The sequence below is a fragment of the Tachypleus tridentatus genome, chromosome 13 (assembly GCF_004210375.1).
Source record: "Tachypleus tridentatus isolate NWPU-2018 chromosome 13, ASM421037v1, whole genome shotgun sequence".
Lineage (NCBI taxonomy): Eukaryota > Metazoa > Arthropoda > Merostomata > Xiphosura > Limulidae > Tachypleus > Tachypleus tridentatus.
The window spans coordinates 49,099,287-49,123,386 of NC_134837.1; the positions used below are offsets into that span (position 1 = coordinate 49,099,287).

The window sequence follows — 24,100 nt, forward strand, 5'->3', positions numbered from 1 at the left end:
AAATCTGACTATTTTTGTGGAGCATCAATCTTGTGGCTGAGCTTATTTCAATTATTTTGTGGTTATTTTAAAGAAAACGATAAACAGGAAGTTGTACCTACAGCGAGTTCACAAAGAATTAATATACGCTTAAAACTACAAAGTATTAATATTTTCAAAATAAACAATTAAAAAGTAGTTTCTTTTTTTTGTGCGAGCGAGTATCATGTTATTAACTCTTCATGATGAGAAACCCACTCAAAATAAAAATGTATTTCAGAATGGCTGGTATGGATATTAACTCTTTTACTGATAAGGAGAGACCTTCCTACGTCATCTTCAGGTTAAGAAAGAGAGAATGTGAATGTGATCGTTGACGGACACATGTCTCAGAAATGAGGGTATAAACGGGTATCGGATTGTAGGGGACGTTGCAGGTGAATGTTAGGTTATTAATTAGTATAGATATAAAGATGTTCCTTTATATTAGTTTAATTTCGGTGTTAGTTGCTGTATAAATAGTGGTTCTTTGATTTTGCGTTTGTTTATATTTGTTTCCCTACTTAATATCTCGGTGTTTTCCATGGTTATGTTGTGTTTATTTAATTTGTTGTGTTCAAAAACGTGTGAAGATGTTTTTTGTGTTCTTGAATCTAGTTTCCATTTTTTCTGCTTGTTTCTCCAATATAAAAGTCGTGGCAGTTGGTGCATCGTATTTTATAAATTATGTCGGTGTTGTGTTTGCCAGTGTAGTTTTACTTGGTATGGACTTCAGTTTTGTACCAGGTTTTTGAATAAATATGGTGTTTACTGGAATGGTGCGTTTTGTTACAAGTTTTTCCCAAATGTTGGTTATTTTTTCGCTGATGTTGGTAACATATGGTATGCAGAAGTATACGGTTTTGTAATTTGTTGTATCTTGGGATTTATTGTTGTTTGTTTGTTGTTGGTCTAAGAGTGTACGTGTAATTTTTTCTACAGTTTTTTTAGGGCATTTTTTGATGTTGATGAAGTGTTGTTTTACTTTGTTGATTTCATTGTTAATTTTATCGGGTGAGCATAATTTTGTGGCTGTGTTTATTTGGTTTCTTAATATGTTGAGCTTTTGTTTTGTTTCATGTGTTGAGTCCCAGGGAATGTACAATCAAGTATGGATGATTTTTCTGTGAATTTTTCTTTTGAATTGTGTATCAGTTCTAGTAATTTTGAAGTTAAGAAATGCTATTTGGTTAATTTTTTCCTCTTCACAGGTGAATTTAATGTTGGGGTGTATTGAGTTAATGTGATTGAAAACACTGAATGTGTGTTCTGTAGATGTGAATCCTGAAATTGTATCATCAACACATCTGTACCAGTATAGTGGTGTGTGTAAGGCTGAGCTGATTGCTTGAGATTCAATATATGTCATAAAAATGTTGGCTAGAAATGGTGACACGGGATTCCCCATACTTAGGCCATTTATTTGTAGGTAGGTTTGGTTATTGAACATAAAGTTAGTTTTGGTTGCAGTTAATCATATAAGGGTTGTTAATTGGTTGCTGGGAATGTGTATCAATGGGTTGGGGTCTTGGATATAAAATTCTAAAGCTATCTTGCAGGCTTCAGTTGTTGAATCTTCTGTGAAGAGAGAAATTTCATCAAAACTGGCCATTAAGGCTTTATGATTTAGTTGATTAAGAATATATTTAAAGTTGAAAGATTTTTTTGAAAAAGGAGCCGGCGGATGTTACATATTTAGAAAACTAACCAAATAGCATTTCTTAGCCTCAAAATCACTAGAACTGATACACAATTCAAAACAGAAATTCATAGAAAAATCACCCATACTGGATTGCACATTCCCTGGGACTCAACACGTGAAACAAAACAAAAGTTCAACATATTAAAAAACGAAATAAACACAGCCACAAAATTATGTTCACCCGATAAAATTAACAATGAAATCAATAAAATAAAACAACACTTCATCAACATCTACAAATTCCCTCAAAAACCATAGTAAAAATTATACGCACACACCTAGACCAACAACAATAAACCCCAAGATACAACAAAGTACAAAACCGTATACTGCTGCACACCATATGTATCTAACATCAGCGAAAAAATAACCAACATTTGGAAAAAAAAACTTGTAACAAAACACAACATTCCAGTAAACACCAAGTTTATTCAAAAAACAGGTACAAAACTGTAGTCCATACTTTGTAAAAATTACACTGCAAACACAACACCAACATAATTTATAAAATACAATGCACCAACTCCCACGACTTCTATATTGGAGAAACAAGCAGAAAAAAATGGAAATTAGATTTAAAGAACACAAAAAACACCTTCACACGTTTTTGAACACTGTAAATCAAATAAACATAACCATAGAAAACACCCAGATATTAAGTATGGAAACAAATATAAACAAACGCAAAATCAAAGAACCACTATTTATACGGCAACTAAAACCAAAATTAAACCAATATAAAGGAACACCTTTATACCTGTACTAATTATTAACCTAACATCCACCTGCAACGCCCTCTACAATCCGATACCCGTTTATACTCTCGTCCCTGAAACATGTGTTCGTGAACACTCACATTCACACTTTTCTTAACCTAAAGATGACATAGGAAGGTCGAAATGGTGTGCTCTTCTTAACAGTAAAAGTGTTAATATCTATACCAGCCAGTGATGTCGAGAAAACCCACTTTTAGAGAAATATATATATGCAAAAACGGCTCGTTTGGGTTGAGAAAATATTTTACGTAGAAGAGCGAACAACGTTTTGACCTTCTTCGGTCATCGTCAGGGTCACAAAGAAAAAAAAAAAAAATTCTCAACCCAAACGAGCCGTTTTTGCATATGTACCTATACCAGCCGTTCTGAAATACACGTTATTAATTATCTTAACAAATTGATTTCTTTTCTTTTTTTTTTTGTACGCTAGTTATGTATTGATGAGTATCAGTGATTTCATCAATCATAAGTAATGATCTGTTATTGTTACATAAATAATAAAATGAGTGTGATTTGTGCACGAGCGCTTCACAGACATATTCTACAGGGTGGCCCGTAAGCCCTACCCATCCATATATCTTATGTATCGAGTGTTTCTGTGTGCTGTCCCTCATTCTCGCTGCATAATATTATGCGACGATTATGTCACAATACACTCTTCAAGGGTAAATAGGGTTACATCGGCTATATTTCTCTAAAAAAAAGAAACAAATTTATAATAATGAGTAATTGAATATAACATAATGACATATGGATGGGAGGGACTTACGGGCCACCCTGTACAACTTTAAATTGGGGTTCTTATTTTTATATATAGAATCGTACCTCTGATATGTATTTATATGTGTTCTTAGCAGTATAATGTAGCTAAACATTAATCGTAAAATATAAGATTTCGTAGATAAAAAACCACTATGCTATGAAATATCACAAAATGTTGAAAATTTAAATACTCAGTGCCGTAACGAATTCCAGCAATTAATAAGCAAAGACACTGGGAGGAGCGTATGTCGTACGTTATGGACCACTCAATATTTACTATTGCGTGTTAACAAAAGCGTTAGAGCTGGAGGACAACCCAAGTATGTTCAAGAGCTCCGTAAGGGATTTGAATTCTGTAAATTACCTTTGCAATAAGCTCAATATTACCATGTCTTGCAATTGATTTTTATAAACAAGTTTTATTATAATTTACAGTAACATGTTTATGACATAATTTTAATTTGTTTTAGAAATGTAAGTGCTATACATTATGTGTTTGAGAAAGGAAACCAGTTTCTGTGATTGCATCCACGAGGTTATTTTTATGACGTGATCACCATCAATCTAAGGTGGGCTGTAGTCTAAGATAATTGACGCCGCCATTTTTGACGAAGACTGACAGTTAGGTAAGCTGCCACTCAAATAATTTAATAGGGCGTTGTTTTGCACACAACAGCATTCATAGAATGTTGTCAAAGGATGAGGTACAATATCCGAAGTAAATGTTCTCGCATGAAAAATGAGGTTCATATGTTAGGAAACAAATCAGAATCTAGTGGGTTTTCTGTCTATATTTTCTAACCCTGTTCATAGACAGTGATGAAATTGGTTATTGAAGGGAGTCATTTTGAGAGTTAGACTAGTGCTAGTAGTAGTTAAGTAAAATCGCTGTGTTTTACCATGACGCTTTATAACAGTAAATGTTATATTTGATAAGGAAAGAGCCACATTACAATATAAATAATCTATTAAAAGTTGTAATTCTTTTAAAATGAATTTCTAAAGGTAGTTTTAAACTTAAAACTCCTTGTGTTTTCTTTGAATGGCCACTAAAATTTAAAAAGTGTTAAGTCTCGTATTTGCATTTTACACATTGGTTATGATATTTTTTCTGTTACGGATTTAAATTTTTTAAATCGAAATTGGTTAGACTAATAAAATATTAACAATGGCATTGGATTTAGCAGTAAAAACTGAATTTAGATTTATGATTGATAAACTTAATATTACATAAAGTATTCTTGACTTGTGTACATCTTAGCTGCTTTGATTTATACGCATGATTTTAAAATAAATTTCAAAATATTCATGAATATTATGAAAGGAAGGGAGAGATAGACAGTTTGTTCTTTGAGCATATTAGTTTAACATTTCCAATAACTGTGAGAAATACGTAACTTAGGGCATGTGGGAAATAATATGGTGAACTTAGTATGATTTTTCTTAACTATAATAAATGTGTTTACATTCAAGTATACTAACTTGTTTTTCTAGTGGAATCGACTGTTATGTCTATTAAAAATTTATATTGTAAATATGTGTTGAAATATTTTTGTAATATGTTTTCTTAAAGATTAGAAAAGTAAAATAAAACTATAGTTTTACTCCATTTTTTATTTCAAGTGGATTATTCCTAAAATATTCTGGAAATTTCTTTTGATCATAGGGTTATAGAAAAATGTTCTATGTTACATTCTTATAAGAAATAAAATTGTTATATTGTTGATACCTAGAGCTATGTTTTTCTCATTTTTTAGCATGTTCAACTGGTTTTTTTTTGTTTTTTTAATGCAGTTTCTACATTGTAAGATTGAGAACTTATTCTAAAACTTGTTAACAAAAAATGAAAAAAGACAAAGGTGTTAACCATGGTTATATCAGCAGCAGTATTCCAAATGTCTTTCAATATTGATTGCCTTTTATAGTTGACACATTGAATCAAAATTAGATTTTAACTAATTAAACTTGTATCATAAGGTCAGCAACATGCTGTAACAGTATATACCATAAAGTAATGCCAGTGGTAAGTTTTACATCACATTTTAACCCTGAACCATTAATCTAGTCCATTTTGAGCCAAAACAGTGTCTCACCTCAATAATTACTGACTCTTGCTTTAAAACAAACTAACTTTTCACATTGCATTTCTATTCATGAATACAGATTTTTGTAAAAAAATTGGCATTACTTTGATAAAGCATAAGATGCACACTTTGTGAAAAATTATAACTATAAGACTCGAATGAAGTCAATCACCAAAATTTCTCTAATTTTTATAAATGCTCAATTTTTTTCTTTACACAAATTGAACTGCCATATTTTTTGTTTTGTGTTCAGACAAAACTGTTTTTTTTACATCTTTTATATTTTCCAGTCATTTTTTGAAAATTTTTAATCTCTTGTAGATGACTGAAAAATGTATTTGACAATTGTTTTATTCAAATAGAACCACTTCTTTGTAATGAAACACCAGTTTTATGCAACAAAGTTATTGCAAGTGTGTAAGTTTTCATCTTTAAAAATACAAGCTATAATTATTGATTGTTGTCAAAGGGTGAGGTACAATATCCAAAGTAAATGTTCTCGCATGAAAAATGAGGTTCATATGTTAGGAAACAAATCAGAATCTAGTGCAGTGCAGTGTAAGTTCACAAATGTACACCACAACAGCAGAGAAAATATTTTTAGAATACTTTTACTACCTTTTGACTTGTACAGTTTTTAAATTAAGTAATTCTTAATGTCACAGCACATGTTATTGAATCTTATTATGGCAGATTATACATATAAACTGTATTTCAAATAATTACAAAGGAAATGCTTTGAATACAAGAAAAAGTAATTTTTAATAAACTTAGTATTAGATTCTCACTTTGAAACAAACAAACTTTTAAGATGTCTCAAAAAATATTAAAAATAAGTAAATTAAAAAGTTAGACTATATAAAAAAATATTTGGGTGAGACATTGTTTGTATTCCAGTCTATTTAGTCAGTACTTTCTTAGTAAATTTCACAAAAACATGAAATGTTTATAAAGGAACATCACGTGTCAAATATGGTCTTCACTGTTCATGTGATAATTTCATTAATTTATTTATCATAAAATTTTACATCACTTACATGGTCTATAATACCTTGAGGAATTTCTGAAGGAATTCTAGTTATCTGTAATGAGTATCAAGGTTGTATTTTATACAGACCTGGCCCAGAGAGGATCATATATAAAGTTGAGTTGGGTCTTGTCATTTTTGTCCATAAAAAAAAATAATAATAAAATAATAAAAAAAAATAACAAGAAAGTACATTATTCACTTTGAGCATGTAGAGCAACTGAAGTATTTTTATCATTGACAGATGAATTTATTAGAAGTTTTGTATTTTAGAATATAATCTTACAAAGTAAATGTATCCAAAACATGCAGTGTAACATAAACTAGCTATTAGATGGCAGATAGTTATGATATATACAAAAAATGTTTTATATACTTGTATAAAAATATGCAGAAGTTGCCAGCTAATCTACACTTTCCATATTCATTTCTGCAAATCATAGTTATATATATTATTTTTCATACTGTCTGTCTCAGAATCCTTTGTGATCACAAAATATTTTTTTTTCTTAATTATTTATGGCAGTAGAACACATTGCTATATTTGGTTTCTATGTTACAAATTCTGAATAACTTTTCAAAATAAGAGAGGGATATCTTGAATGATATTGGTCATAGTATTGACCTACTTTTATCATCCATGATCAGTCTAACCATTCTAACATTACTGTTTATCACTTCTCCGGTCACCAGTGATCATGTCAGTATCTTATACATTACTCACTAGAGATTCAAAACCAGTTTTTTCTCATTTTGATTAACAACAAAAAAGACTGATAAATTTATAATAGAGACCTTTGATACTTTTTTGTTCAAATTATATTTAAGCTTGTATAACAGTTTTTAAATATTACTTTTTACAAATGGTAGTAGAAGAAAGGAAACTTTTTAAATGTTCATTAACTCGGGTGTTCACTATTTGTTTTGAGAAGTTTTTGATTGCACATTTAGTGCACTTCAAAATTACACCACAACAGTAGATAAAATATTTTTAGAATACTTTCACTACCTTTCAACTTGTACAGTTTTTAAATTAAGTAATTCTTAATGTTGCAGCACGTTATTGAATCTTATTATGACAATTATTTTGAAAAGTTTCAAAGACAATATTAATTAAACATAAATTGTTATGAGTGATTGTAAGAAATATTGACATTTATCAAATCAGTAGGCCTGAAAGTTATGGTTTTTTTAACTGATCTTTACAACAGTAAGTTCACACATCAGTTATTTGAAAGGACAAACATAGTGACTTATTGCCAGTTAAATCTAAGAAATAAGACATGGTATGTGGTTAATAAGCCATTTAATTCACATAAAACACAGGGGAATAAAAGAAAAAATGATCTTGTGATAAAAAGAGCTTTTGCAATGTAAAGAGAATGAACAAGGTAAATGTTTGAAATAAAATTTTGAAAAAATTATTTAAATCATATTGAAATGAGACATAAGTAAAATTAAATGTATCTTGCAAAGGAAAGTGGAATTAAATATTACATCAAAGTAAACTAAAGTTGTATGATTGGTTAACTAAATGAATATGGACAACATGATCAGAAACTGAAATGTCAGAAAAATGTTGACATGATTATTCATTGATAAAAAGAGTGAAAATGTCAAATTGTTGTTACGTTTCACATTCTGTGTAAGTAACCAATTATGAAAATGAATTACTGATTTCTTAAGAGACATCTGCTTTCTGTGTGACATTTGTAAAGCAGTCCTACATGTACATGTGGGATACTATCTGTTATCCCATAGATTAGTTAGGTAGACTCCTTGTCCAAGTCATACAACAGGAAGTAACCCAGGATTGAATTAGCACACATAACCCCAACTGTATTTAAAATGGTTTGAGAAATATTTAAGCAAAAAGTTTAAAAAATTGTATTGTGAAGTGTTCTACAGAGATGAGCATTAGTTACATATACCTTCTTCCTTCATATTGAATACTAATGTAACCTGGTGAAATAACATAAATATTGCAACCTTTGGCCAGACTAGTTACAAAGTGTTATTAGACACACAGTGTAGTATTAATACCATATCAAATGGGCTATGATGATACAAGAATCACAGGAATGGCATAGTCTTAGCTGTCACATAAACAGCTAATTAACATGCAACAAAATATAACACCTTACAAATATACCCTTTGAATAAGATTATACATATAAACTGTATTTCAAATAATTACAAAGGAAGTGCTTTGAATACAATACAAAGTAATTTTTAATAAACTTAGTATAATACAGTTAAATATATATGTAAGATGCATAATCATGTTGAAAAAATCTTGAATGAGTAAACTAATGATAAATAGAAAATTTAAGAATATATATACCTTAGAGATGCATAAAATAAAGGAAACCTGCAATATATAGAAATAAGCTTGGTGGTTAGGGCATTTGACTCACAGTTTGCAAATCGTGGGTTTCAGCCCTCCTCAATGAACATTTTCAGCTCTGGGGATGCTACAATGTTGTGGTCAGTCCCACTATTTTTTGGCAAAAGAGTAAGTAGCTCAAGAGTTGGTGGTTGGTAGTACCAACTAGTTACCTCTTCTGTAATATGTGACTGCTAGTGCAGGTAGCACTTGATTAGCTTTGTTCAGTATTTTAAATGAATTAAACCATGTGGCATATGAAGAAGGAAAATGTAAATAAAGTAGAACAGTGTCTCCTGAACAAAAACTTAAAAAATGTGGCTGAATTAAACAAACTCTAATATGTAAAATAAAACCAAGATTAAACTAAAGTATGTGTATATAAAAAGATAGCTATTATAGAAAAAGATATTCTGTGAGATTCACTAAAACATCAAGTAAGAATGGAAAAAAATCAGTATGTATTTACACAACGTAAGTCAAAAAATGGAAAAAAATAACCACTGGATCAAATATACATACACACACATTACTTAGAAAAAACACTACAATACATAACATACTAGACACACATCAAATGAATAAAATGGCTATATATATATACACACATATAAACCCAAATTTTAAAGTGAGCATCCGTGTTGCTAGAAGTAAATGTACACTCATTTTTTCTTTATTTCATGCCTTGCAGCAGTGAGAAAAGACAAAGAGAATAGTTAATAGAAAATACCCATGATTTTGACAAGATTAAATACTCTTTCAAAAAACATAATTATTTATTTCAAACTTTGCACTTGCATTCTGTTGCTGTTATTTTTCATATTTACATTTTTATGTTATTACTTTAATAATTTACTATAAACTTAACTGTATGTTGAATTATAGTTTTAGGTGTTGTGATACAAGTATGCAAGAACCCTCTTCTGGGACAATTCAAGGTATTACAGTTGTCCCACCAAGTGTTACCATACCTGTGATTCCAAACACCTCTTCACAAATGATTGGTCAGTGTAGGGATGTGTCAGAGGTGTCTGCACAAGCACTAGTTGGAGGCAGTATGACATCTCAACCTGCCATGGACCCAACAGCTCAGGCACAGTTTGAGGCAGATAAAAGAGCTGTCTACAAGTAAATTTACATTTATAATGTTTTACAAAAAATTGAATACTGGGATTTTGAAATATTCATTACAACATTATTCAAACAAGGAAATTGTAGATTAGGGACAATATTACATCATATTCTAGAAATCCCATTGTTATTATTGCTATATGTAAGTTAGTTGTTCTTTTCAGGTCAACTAATATGCTGCCAGTCCACTGTATTAGAACTTTGCTCGTGATATTGTGTTGAAACACATCATTTTACCTTAACACTAACTTGGTGCAGCATAGACTTTGCCAAATATCAAAAGATCTGTTACTAATTTTTCAAGGATTATGGTCTGCAGTTGGCTCTTGTATGAATTACATGGCAAATGTGATGCTAGTTTATTCAAACTGAGATACAAGAATTGTACTAGTAAGAAAGTGTACTGAAGTTATGCTGTGTGAACAATACGGGATTTCCATCAGCAGTAAATGTAAGATAAATTTTAAATATCATCTGTGTTGTAAGTGAACGTGAAGACTAAACCCATGCAATTTGAGTATTTCCAACATCATTAAACCACCCCAGTTTACATTAACGTGACAACATAGTTGCTACACTCTGGCCTAGCTGGTCTTGTATGTAGAATAAATCCTTCAATAGTGCTTTTGCAATAGTGAAAAAACTAATGTAACCAGTATACACACACAGAGACTGACTGCCAACTCTCAGGAGTATTTTTTAAATTACTTTCTTGGTAAAGTTTGAAATAGTCAAATCCTGACCACATCTGAAAACAACCCATTCCAATAGACAGTCTCCCTGTCAGAAAAGTAAAACTGTCTTAGCTGAAGATCACTCCTACCTTGTGAAAATTGTAGGACTAGGAAACACAAACATAAATTTTAGCAACCCTTTCATTCTAGGTATCATTTTGGTATTCCTCTTCTAAATACTTTCCAACAATTCAATGTCTAAGGTAATCATCTGAAGACTGAACACAATACTCCAAATACAATCAAACTAATGAAAGTATAATGCCATTAAGCTTGTATTCACTATTTTTGTACATACACCTTAAACTTTTATTTGCCTTGCCACTAGCTACAGCATACTGCTTGGATGTTTTAAGAGATGGGTCAACTAGAATACAAAATCGTTCTGAGATGATAGCACATCTCTGTAGACAGTTAAACTATCTTCCCTGTGCATCTGCTTTAGACATTTGCATACTATTATCTTTAAGTGACTTCCCACCTAATCTCCTGAAAATTATTGTGGATTGTGCTACTACATAATATCATTGTGCAGCAAAAGCTCAACCAAATAGGAGGGCAACACAACTCCTTGTGCACTAACTTCCTTTATGCATTTGTGAATATTCATTATTTCTTTTAGCACTAAACACATCAGATACGTCTTTTTTGTTTTCAGTTAAGCAAGATTTACATTAAGGAAATTAATTTCATTTCTTCCTACAAATTATGAACTCACACATTCATGAAATATCTTCAACTATTTGTGTGAGTGAACAATTTCCTCACACAGGTTGCGTATCATTTATGGTGTATGGAGATGCATTGACTGAGGGTGATGTGACAGCCATAGTGTATAGAATAGTGGGTTTTCTTGTATAGCCAGGACCTTCAGTTCATGTCCTATCATCGGGCATTCCTTTACCTCTTTTAAGGGGAGAATAAGGAGGATGAAAATTATTGCTTGTTTCCTCTTCTGGTTATGTTTTGTGAATGTTTCTCCCTGCTGAAGAGATCCTTCAAATTTTCTTATATTATTAGGTCTTAAGCTCACAGGTATGTACCATTTATTCTATTTCTCCTGTGCCATATGATCTTCATCATTATTATTTCTTGATAAAACTTTGTAGAATGGATGGCAACTGCCTGCTGTGGAGACACAAGTTTAGAGGACGACTTTCAAACCATCGTTCTCTACACTTGTGTCTCCACAACAGGCAATTGCTATCCATTCTACAAAGTTTCATCATGAATACTCAGCCCAAACAATCTATCAAAACATTCTTAGTTCTTATTGTAACTTAATTACTTTTATTTTTATCTTTTTCTGACATTGTCATTCATGCTGAAACCTTTCTTGAACAACTACATTTCTCCAGACTCGTACACCACCCTTCTTATTTGTTTGATTTTTGTATCCTGGATTACACTCATTTTGAATTTTCTTTTTTGATTCCCAAACTTGGAATATCTCTTCCCTATTTTGGTGTGGAGGACTCTTTAGCATCAGTTTTTGTCTATTAGTGCTACCTGGACTCCTGAAGTACTAATGGGAATCTAGGCATTCTCTCATGGTCTTCCCACTGCAAATTTCTTTCCATTTTCTCTTCAAATGTAGTTTAGGATACCCTAGTCTATTAGGATCTAATTACTGGTACTAGAACAAGAAATGCCAGTATGGAAGGAAGTGGTGTGATGATGATATTATCAGCACAGTGCAGGTCACCACTTGTATAATTATACTACGTGCCACTTGTGCCCTCTTTCTGTGGTCTGTGTCTATATAGTTGAGGTGAGTGCAAAATAAGATACTGTGGCCTCCTCTTGCAGTTTGCAATTGTTCAGTTGAATTGAAACAAATATAAATATATAACAACCACCTGCTTTCTTTCATCCAGACAGTTTGCTATCCAGTGAACTAATCTATCTCCTGTGTTTACAGAAATAATTTTTATCAAGTTTTTTGGGCACCTTGTTAAATGTCTTCTGAAGATCCAGATATACTAAATCCAAACCTGTAGCTTTATTTACATAAGCAAAACACACTTAAGAGAATGCTAAAAGGTTAATAAGAAAATGTTATCCCCTAGTGATACCATCATTATTAAACCAAATTTTAAACTTTGTTAAATCAAACTCTTAGAACCTTTTCTTACCACTGATGCAAGACTAATAGATCTATAATTACTGGAACAGATTTTATCAATTTCCTTGAAAAGATGAATAACATTATCCAGTTTTCACTCTAGTGGTACCAGTTCACTATTCAAATACTTGCAAAAGTAAAGGTAGACAAGTGGTTCACATGTCTAATCCATAGCCTCATTCAAAACTCTTGAGAAAATATTATCTTTAAACTTTCCAGTTTTTCTTAACAAGCTTAGAATTAATTAAACAATCTTGTTTTCATATAACAATTGTTCAGGATGAGAAATGCTGTTTGAATCTTCATTAGTAAAAATTGAAGAAAATGTAGAACTTAGTAACCCAGTCATCTCATAATCACATAATCATCAATTATGTACCTTCTTGTATCATCCTTCAAAGGCTCTGTTCTCATCATTACGTTTTGCTTATCTTTGAATTATTTAAAGAAATCCTATTACTTTTTACATTTTCTTATGCGTGTGTGTGTGTGTATATATATATATATATATATTGTCCTTATTTGCCATTTGACCAGGTTTTATATTACATGTCTGTTATAGCAGTCAGTTTAAACTTTTTAAATTTATAATTCATTTCTTTAATTATATTCCTCATACTATTTGTTAGCTAACCTAGTTTTCTACTTGTACCCATTTTTTTTTTCTAAAAAAAATTTGCCTGTCTTGAATATTTTCCACATTTGTACACTACCTCCAAGTAATTGTTGACTAATTTGCAGTAGATGATTGTTGTCTCATTTTTTCAAAATTTGCTTTTTGAAATCTGTAATCTTAAGTCTAAAGCCTGTCCAGGTGTTTTCTTTTCCATGGGCTTATACTACCAGTTTGTACTAGTAAAAAACATATTTCCTCTTTTATTGCTAATGTTGTTAGGTTGATGGAAGATTTCTTTTGAACATTCAGTTAAATTACTAAATTACTGTGGTTAAAAAAACCAAAAAAAATGTAAAACATCACTACTGCTGCTCCCAGCTGAAAGTCATGGAGATTTTTATTCTTATCCATGATCTTGTACATATAGCATATTGGGCTCAAGGAATCATGTGATCAGTCAGTATTACAAATGCAACTGAAATTGTTCTACAAGTAAGTAGAGGAGAACTTGGAAAGTGGCCAGTATGTATAGTAGATACATGTTAAAGCTTATTCTTAAAGATACGCAGTGACAAAAGTGTATGCTTTCAAGATTTATTACCAACTTTATGGTGTTATCCACATATAAAACAAAACTGTGTCTATGACTGTTTTTATCTTGACTGTTGACATTCAACATGGTGATGTTGTAGTATAAAAATAATTCATATATTGATAGTGAAGGCATAGTTGGTATATGTTTTCATTATTTATTGAATAGTTTAAAAGATGATCTGGCATAAAGATTATGAAAATACACACAGTCTGTATTATACAGGGTGTTCAGAAAGTTACTGTGCACTTATATATTTATTAACAGACATGTTTCAATATAGAATACAGGAGGTAAATATGAATGACAGTTGCAAACATTGTTGAAAGTAACCCCTGTTGGCATTAATATAGACCTGGATTCTTTTTATTTTGTTTCTAAATACTGCTATCAGTTGCAGGCTTGAAATAGACTGAATAAAATATGATTACAAAACTGCACAGTGACTTTCCAAACACCCTGTATTTCTGTGAGGAACTTCATCTACTCTAACTTACTTCTATGACTGACCTTCCATAATTGTGTTTCTAATATTATTCATGTTACATTATAGATGTTTACATTGTTTGTTGTTTCAAATTAGTTGGAAAATGTAATTTTTAGCTTGTTTTTTTTAGGATTATATCATTTAGGCTGACTTGCAGACCTCACTTACCATTACCATTTTATGTCGTTATTATTTTCATTTTTGCTGTATTTTTATGACTCATTGTAAATTGTAATAGTTATCTCCAAAAAGCATTTTATTCTTACTAAAGTAAGACCTGAAAATAACCATTATTTAGAGCCAGCATACAAAAGAATGGCACTATTGACAAATACCTGTAAGACATTATATTAAAAAGTTCTTATTTGTTAGACATTGATAGTCTGAGGTTATAAGATATTAAAAACAAAGTTTTTGAAATTGCTTATACAGTTTTATAAGTGATGCCTTCTAATGTCGGTTTTCACCATTAGGCACCCATTGTTCCCACTTTTGGCTTTATTATTTGAAAAATGTGAAATAGCAATGCAGAGTGCTGAATCACCTCTCTCAGAGAGCTTTAACATGGATATCCAGGCTTTCGTGGAGCATCAAGAGAGAGACAGGAAGCCAATCTTTAGTGATAATCCTGAAGTGGATGGCTTGGTTGGTGAAATTGTATGCTATATTCTAATAGATTCAATATGTTGAATGATTGTAGCTTTGTAATCAGTAAGCCTACATTAAACAGATAAAAAAAATGTAATTTCTTACACTTTTTGCAGTATTTAGGAAAATGGGAAATATCTCTCTTCTCTTTTTTTTTTATCTAAAGGTGGCAAAATCTAACTAGTATTTGTAGGGAAATTATATATTTTTTAAAGAATATTATTGATATTTATACAAAATGTTGATGCAAACTGAACTGTCAAGTTATTTACTAACTGAAATATAGATAATTAGCTTTAAACTCAAATAATGATTGTTGAATGGGCAGAATATATTTGTATTGGTTATAATGTTGAAATTATTAAAAATGATTAGGCCCAGCATGGCAAGGTGGTTAGGGTACTCAACTCATAATCTGAGGGTCATGGATTTGAATTCCAGTCACACTAAACATGCCAACCCTTTCAGCCATGGAGAAAGTATAATGTGATAGTCAATCCCACTTCATTGGTGAAAGAGTAGCCCAAGAGATGATAGTGGGTGGTGATAACTAGCTGCCTCCCCTCTAATTGTACACTTCTAAGTTAGGGACAGCTGGTGTAGATAGTCCTCATGTAGCTTTGCACAAAATTAAAAAACGAACTGATTAAGCCATTATTTTATCAATAAGCTAGCTTAAACAAATACAAGTTACTGTTTGTTCACACAGCTACTCTAAAATGAATACAGAGATATGAAAACCAAACTTTTTTCTAAGATATTGTATATGCAAATTGTTGTTAACAATTTAAATTCTGCCATGCTCTTCACGAAACAGCCTTATCAGATTACACAGTGTTACTGTTGTTAAAATCTTTAGCTACACAAATAGCTCAGTTCCAATCAATGTTTTGTACAAATGTGAGAGTTTATTTTTTGTAACAGTTTTAAACAAAGCTTGAGTAATTTCTTTTGAGGCTTAATTTAATTTTCTCCACTTTATATTAGTACCAGCACTAACATAAGAAGTCATTCAGGCCAGTGTACTTCTGTTTTTGGTGTGGTTTCTGGAAAAATAGATTTGTAATAGTAGATAGATGTTATTTGGAAATTAAAATGATTCATTTTAGTAGAATATAAAATTTGTTTTATTTCATAGTTATTTCTAAGCATTATAATTTTTGAATACCACTTAGAAATAACAATTGCAAAAAAGTATTTTATGCTGAATATCTGCACTGTGATAATTCATGTTACCTTTAAACAAATATATAATATCTGGGATATATCAGGATAGTAAATAAAAAATTTGATGTACCAATTCCATTCTAGTAGGTGTTAGAAATGTAATAATCCCAAATGAACATCTACTAATGTAGTTTTTTCTTTTCTTTATAATGGCTAAATTATTCACTTTTAAAAATATATACATATCATTATTCATTGACAAAGTATTACAGAACTAAATATAGTAAGATTAACTAAATTATACAGTCTAGCATGTTAGTCAGTCCACATACAATCAACCATATCGTGGTCTCGCATATCAAATATCTTTTCCCATCCTACCTTGATGGAAGAGGCCATACTGAATCATTTTACCAAAATGCAGCTATTTCAATTCATATCAATAAACATTTGCATTGAAAATCACGATTCAAAACATAATAAAAAAATGATTTCATAGATTAGAAAGTGTTATGCATGAGTATAACTGCAACTACATGGTTGGATATTGTAATTTACAAGTTTGTAATTGAGTCACATGTGTTTCAGACTTCTTCAGATAATGTAGCTATTACTTCATTCAGTTGTTGAAAATGTTTTTGCTTGTGCATTAAATTCTTAAATGAAACTTTCATCCCAGTATACAATAAGGTATATGGTGTCAGTCTATGATACAATCAACATTAGACTATTCAACTAAATTCCATGCACAGTACTTCCCTTAAGTATGTTCTGTACACCAAGGGCTCATAATTTCTCTGTCATTAAATAGATTAAGATATGTTTCTTCAATTTGAAGTATGGAATTTGTCCACTTATCATTTTAAGTTTTTAGTAAGCATTCAACATGTTTTATTTTTTACCTTTTCTTGATTTCAAAAGAGAGATATGCATATTTTTAAACTTTCAGTTAGAGCTTCTGATACAACAAATTGTTTTTATGTAAATTTGACTTTTTTTAATCAAGTTATGAGATTTTAGGATACATTTTTTAGAGTTTATAATCTGGTTTATTTGACAACACTATTCCACATCCTTATTAATCAAGCATTTGGCTTTGATATTCAATCACAATGACAAGGGCTTACATACCATGAACATGTCAGACCTACTTTAAAAATAAATTTTCACCATTAATTTACTTTTGCAGATTTTATTGCATACAATTTCTTATATCCATATTTCTGAAACCTCTAAGATCCAGGGTGTCCTTTGTAGGAGTTGTCTTATTTTCTTTCAGTGATAACAGAGTTACTCAGTCAGTGAGCAATGTTACCACTATTGTACATTATATTGTTGTTTTATCCTAAACATAGAACATATGACTTCCTGCTTCTATATCTTCTACTGAACCTACCTTATCTTTGTACATCATTTATCAGCTCTTACACAACATGCATTTTCTTGTTTTTCTATCATGATTAGGATCAGGTATCACCAACCTTTGTCCTTTGCTGTTCTTATAACTCAGGTATGTGATTCTTTTGTTCCAGTTGTTTTACCACCAGTTCTTGGGTGAGCTTCATGCTTGTACCTCTGTCCATAAGTTTTCATCTTTTTCCTCCTGCAATTATTTGTTACATTCTTGTAGATTCTTTCAGACTATAGTTCTTGTTAGACCTGAGTTGCCACATCCTCTCTGAGTTTTTTCTCCAAGCTTGAGGAATTTTCATTTTCTTGTACTTTATCTTTTTTTTTCCCCTCAATCTGCTCTTTTATTGTTATTTGCTTTCTCACCTTCATAACTTACTGTTTGATTTTCCCTTTCTTTGTGAGGCTCTTCATCACTACTATAGCAGGAGTAAGTTGCACTAATTTGTTTGTCATGCTGTTCCATTTTCTTCTTCATTTATTGTTCAGTTCACATTCTTTGGTTTTGGGATTTGCTTTATTAAGACATCTTGTTTCCTGAAGTTAGACTTCATCTGTTTTTTATCATGGAATCTCAGTTAACACCCTTCTTTTATGCAGAATGTTTGAGAAATTCTTTATTCTGTAGCTATTTCCTTTGGTCCCGCAATGTTTACCTTAGGAGATTTCTTTGTAATTTGGGATTCATATCTGTCTGTTTTTATTATATTCTGGCTTCCCACTGGTACAGCAGGAAGTCTACGGATTTACAATGCTAAAATCAGGGGTTTGATTTCCCTTGGTGGGCTCAGCAGGTAGCCCGATGTGGCTTTGCTATAAGAAAACACACATTACATTCTGAGGACATTCACATGGATATTGTAGTCTTCAGGTCTGCATTTCTTCTACTTTCTGGACATTTGACTAATTCTAGTCCTGTCCTGGAAAGCATCATCTGCTATAATCTCTTTTCCTTTTTGATTCTGCTCATTTGAAATAGCTGGCCAGGTTCCTAAATCATTATTGACATCAGTTTAGTATTTGATTCATTTACTTCCTCATTTTCTGGATGAGCTCCTCCTTTTCCTTTACATTTGCAATATATGGAGCTTTTGGTTTCTAAGGTGCTCATAGCTCCTTTTCTTCCTTTGTATTGTATGAAGTTCTATTTCATTTGGGATCTGTCATTTCTTTTGTGTCCATGGCAGTTGTTTCTGTCAGATCAGTGGAATATATTCTGTGAAATGCTGTCTTCTTTTGTTTCTTTATCTCCATCTCTTTTTTTCTTATTATAGTAGTTCAAAAATTTCCACATGGCATTGAGCTTCCCTCTCTCCTTACCCCACCAAGACTTACATCTATTCATGATCACCTCTCTGACCAGGTGAGGATAGTTCTGGATACCTTATTCTTTCAGTGTGTGATCTTTTGTGATGCAGTCTGTGTACATGAATGTCCTTGTGGTGTGAGAAGTTCAATAGACCTGCCAACAACTTTTAATACAGCTGTATGAATATCCTGTTTTGATCTATTTCAGAAACTCCACTGTCATTTCATACATAAACAGACAGGGAGGTACTTGCTCTCAGGACCTCCGCATCTTGTTCTCAAGCTTCATGTTTGAACACATGATAACAGCAATTAGTTGTTGACTTTCAGTGTTCAAGAATCTTCAGATTTGTTAGTGGAATGGCAGTCACACCTATACCACGTCCTTCAGACAGAGCATTACTTCGTCTGGTATTTTTGTAGATATTTTCCTACTTTGGGAGTCCATTCTTAGATACTATGGCCCTGGTAATGTTCCTTAATTGGTCCAGTTTCTTTCTGTATGCCTATTCTCTTTCCTAACTTCTTTCAATGATACTGTCTTTAATTCACAGCACTGTTTGCCAAAATCTTCTCATTTCCCTCTTTGGCTAGCTCATTCATGATTTCTGCTGCTCTGCCTTTAGCAATTCTATGATCAATATCTCTTCTATCTTGGAAGTCTCTTTTTATTTTTCAAGTGTTTAGTAATATTTTGAACTTAGTGTAATAAAATCTTTAAATGTTTTCAGATGATTAAAGCCATTCAGGTGTTAAGGATTCATTTGTTAGAGCTGGAGAAAGTGCAAGAACTTTGTAAAGACTTCTGCAACCGCTACATTACTTGTTTAAAAAATAAAATGCAAAGTGAAAATTTGCTTCGATCTGAATATCCAACTCTTGCTAATGGCACATCATCCTCTGCAGAGTCTAGTCCTGAAAGTACACCAAATAGCAGTCAACATCAGGTAAGGTTCACTTTGAATTAAATGTGAGATATAATCTTGTGTAATACTTATCCAAAAATAATTCATCAAGGATCATTATTTGTTTATGTTTTTTCCTATAACATCATCATGAGTGTAAGGTGTACTATACAATGGCATTTGCTATACATGATATAAAAAAATAAAAACTAAGCATGGTGTCACTTTTTCTTCCTCTACCAAATGGAATTTCATTGTAGACCTCTTTTTATTGCACACATTATTGGTGATAATTTTTTCACATCATATATAATTGTTGGAAGATAAACGTATGATATTTTCTGAGTACTTTTCTCTGCTACTTTGTACTACTTCTGTGATAATCAGGTAGAAATAAAATGTTTCAAGTTTTTGGTTTTAATTCCCTCTGTTCATAGGAGCATTTGTGTGTGTCCCATCTTCATGAAGCACTTTCCTATTAAGGATAACACATTTAACCAGAGTTTTCACACTTATCTGTTACTTGCAGCTAGAGCCATGTGTATGATATTATAAAATCATTTTTTCTGTGTCTTAAAAGCTTCTTTTTACAGTATCTAATAAAACTGCTGAACAATATTCCTAATTTTTCTTTCCTTTTTAACAGTTTTTAAGTTAAGATAATGTGTAATCAAGTGGAATGTGTCAGATTTTTAAAGATTCAGCCCCATTTCTTTCAGTAACTTCTAATTTTAAGGATAAAAAATCATTGTTATATGAAAAGTAATAGCATATCTAAACAAGGAAGAACAGTTGTATTTTACAATGCTAATTTTGTATTACTGCTTCACCTGCATTGAATAACAGCTTTCTATTATTATTCATAAATACCTTTTATGTTTGATTAGATTTATAAAGCATACATTTTGATGTAAACATTAATTCCTGTAAAATGAACTTGCTAGATAAGAAGGAGCATTGGTTTTAGCCCTGGTTGAAAAATTTCTACGAACAATGAACAATGTTGTTAATTACTTGCTTACTTACAAAGCCTGTTTTGGTCTCTCTAGAATCATACTGTGGGTTCTTTACCTGCCAGAGGGTTAAATGTATGTTTTGTATAATTATCCAAAGTTATATATACATTATATATTTCACAAGTTTAGATGTAGGTACTTGTAAGTATGTGTTATATGTACCCACTTTCTTTCAACACCTGTACAGACCTGCTAACTCTTACAATTTAAGTGTAATTGCTTCAATTTCTTTCCATTTTATGGCTATACAGATTGTTGTTTTAATTTGTGATTTTATGTGAAATCATGGAATTTTTTTCTCCAACCTTGTTTTCTACTGATAATCTTTTAGAAAGTATTCACTGCTTTTTGTCTCAATCTTACAGTTACTTGAAATAGTCTATTAACCCTATTGCCCCAGTACCATTTTTAAATTACTTCCTCTGTAAGGTGCTGCATTACATCGAGAATTTAATTAAACCACTTTACTATTAATATATGCCAATGAAATTAACATTATAGTATATATTATAATTTCAACTTTTTTGTGTTATCTAAGTTTTAATTACTTTGTTTTAAAGGAAGCCTTTATAAAAGTACTTAAACTGCAGTTTCATCCTGTCATGCCACATAATACATGCACTTTGAAAACTCTTGACTTTAAAAACAGTTCACTCCTAGTCACATAAGCTGGCAATGTACATGAGTATTTGGACACTATGTACATATGGCTGATCTAGTTGGCATGTGATATCCAAAGTCCTACAACTCTATTGTCTGAGAAAGAGAAAATGAGTTTCTAACTTTTGACAGTTGCTATGCTCACCTTTTACACTTTGCTTTAATATCTAAAATGTGCATGTAGTTAGCTGACACAAGTGTATATAGTCATGAGAAAGAACCCAGTTTACACTATACCAATTGTTAATTTGAATTGGCATGCATTTTTTCTCATGGTGTACATGTAACTACCCTTCATATTGTTGTCCACTTGATTGATAAGCACTTATGGTGGTTTCTTAACTAAATATGATATAGTTAGAGATACAGTTACATTGTATTTAAGTCTCACTTTTATATTTCTGTTCTTTATGTATTATGCATGTTTCAAAAATCATACTTGAATGGCTTAACAATTTTTGTAAGTCTAACTTGTCACCTGGGTTGGGAAGGGTTATAAACAAGCTGGAATGTATAAGCTCCATTTTGTTTAAGCTACACATGTATGCTGAAATACCTTCATAAAGTTCCATGAGTATCAGTTGACATATGGACATTAGTGATAATAGACAAAGAATTTTAAAGGAAAAAGTAGAAATAAAATGAAAACATAACAACATGCAATTATGCACATAAGAAGAATACACCTATTTAAGTGGATATGTACGAATAGTTGAAAGATATGAACATATTACTTTTTGTTAGTTTTAAACATTTAATTGCACTGTTTCTTGAAGATAAAAGATAGAGTTAGTTACGTAAGTAGAAAAATGGAAAATATTTACCTTAAAAACTTTTGATATTCACATATGAAATTCTAGAGATTATACAAATGAAATGTGAAGCTGTAAGATAAAAAATAGTATTTTTGTACTTCATATAAAAATTGCCTTGCATGTGAACTATTCAGAGTGTGAGTACAATTAATTACATTAAATTGCATTTTTTTAAAATTGAGAATACTAGAAAAAAATCAAAATTAAATGTTTTATTTTTCTGAAACAACATACTTTTAAGAGTATTCTTGTCAAATTTTAAACAATTTTATCCACCAAAAAAAATATGTGCAAGTAAACCTTTGAGGCATGCTGATAATGTCTGATAAGAAAGTAGCAGAAAAACATGGTTCTGCTTCATCCCAAATGATTGCATCACAGAAAAAGTTATTGTCAGCAGAAGTTCAGGTGGATATTTACGGCTAATTTCCTAAAAAATCCAAGAATACTACCTAAAGGGCTGTTATTTATAGTACACTGTAATTGTTAAATATTAAATAAAACTAAATTAGTAGCAAGAACATTTCCATTTGCATTTTTTGCTATTTTTCCTGTGTCCCAGTAGGGCTACTATTTCTCAAAATTTGATGTTGGCAGGTTTTCCTATATATTTATATAGTATGCTTCTTTGGTAACTAAAAAAAATTATTTATATATAGATGTTAAACAAAAAAATTTATAATTTATTGAAAACTGTAATACCTATTTTCATTTTATCATTATTTCATTTAACTTCTACCATTTTTCAAGTATCTAAAAAAGCTAAAGTGAAGTCTTCAACCAAAAGTGCCTAGCTTCACAAATGTTTTAAAGTTAAGAACTGAACAGACAGCCTGAACTTTTTTTTTACTATTTAATTTAATCAGTAATCAATTTTAAGAAACTGCTAAATAAATAAGTGTGTGTGTATATGTATATTATTTCTTTTTGAGAAAATGTAGAAACTCGTCACTTTACAGTTGTGATTATTTATTGTATTTTTGTTTTATTACTAGTATTATCATTGTGCCTTGGTTTGTTTTTGACAGCCAGGCTTGACAAGCAATGGATCTCTTGGGAACATAGTTTTACAACAGGGTATGTCCCAGAACTCCTTGATAAGTCCAAGTCAGATTGTTTCAGGTGGAACAGTCTATCAGATGGTACATACACCACAAGGCATTGTAGCTCAGCCAGTTCAGGTTAGTATATTATTTTGTCTATGGTTTTACACTATCTTAATTGAAAGAAAATAAAACTGATAAAAATGATTATAAAAAAAACAATAAATACAATGACACATTTTTTAAAACATTATGTTAAAAATTGGGTATATTTTTGTTTTATTTATTTATTTATTTTTTACCTTACAGGAATAATAATAAAGACATAAAGCTTGATCTCTCATGCATTTGCTCATGAGATTTGCATGCCACTAGCCTTGAGCTAACTCCTATCTAAAAGGCATGTGTTTAATGAGAACTGCACTAGTGCATAAGGACATCTTTATGTTATGATAACCCAAATTCTCCTTGTGCAATAGCTCCCTTTAAGTATTTGAATTTTAAATAAGTTCATTCTTTTCCTCTATATTTTCTGCTATGAACTGTTTCAAAATTGTTAATCAATTATATGAAACATGCAGTGTGGTTTCCTACTAAATGAAATTTCAATTTCCCTTCTTTAGTGTTTGTGATTTACATAATAAGCAGTTTATTTTAAAAGCTTATAGTGGCATTTCCTACAATTATA

At 31.1% G+C, this 24,100-nt stretch overlaps 1 protein-coding gene across 3 annotated transcripts in view; it reads left to right on the top strand.

Moving 5' to 3' along the window:
• The first annotated feature begins 3,466 nt into the window (after positions 1-3,466).
• LOC143237547 (homeobox protein PKNOX2-like) overlaps positions 3,467-24,100 on the top strand; it is a 47,322-nt gene continuing 26,688 nt past the window's right edge. The window contains exons 1-5 of one of the 3 annotated variants that reach the window (XM_076476945.1): positions 3,467-3,595; positions 9,641-9,883; positions 14,914-15,097; positions 19,705-19,920; positions 23,398-23,550. In XM_076476945.1, coding sequence (XP_076333060.1) covers positions 9,663-9,883; positions 14,914-15,097; positions 19,705-19,920; positions 23,398-23,550 — 774 coding nt within the window. In that variant the 5' untranslated portion in view covers positions 3,467-3,595; positions 9,641-9,662. The other 2 variants (XM_076476944.1, XM_076476946.1) reach the window with 2 other exon arrangements.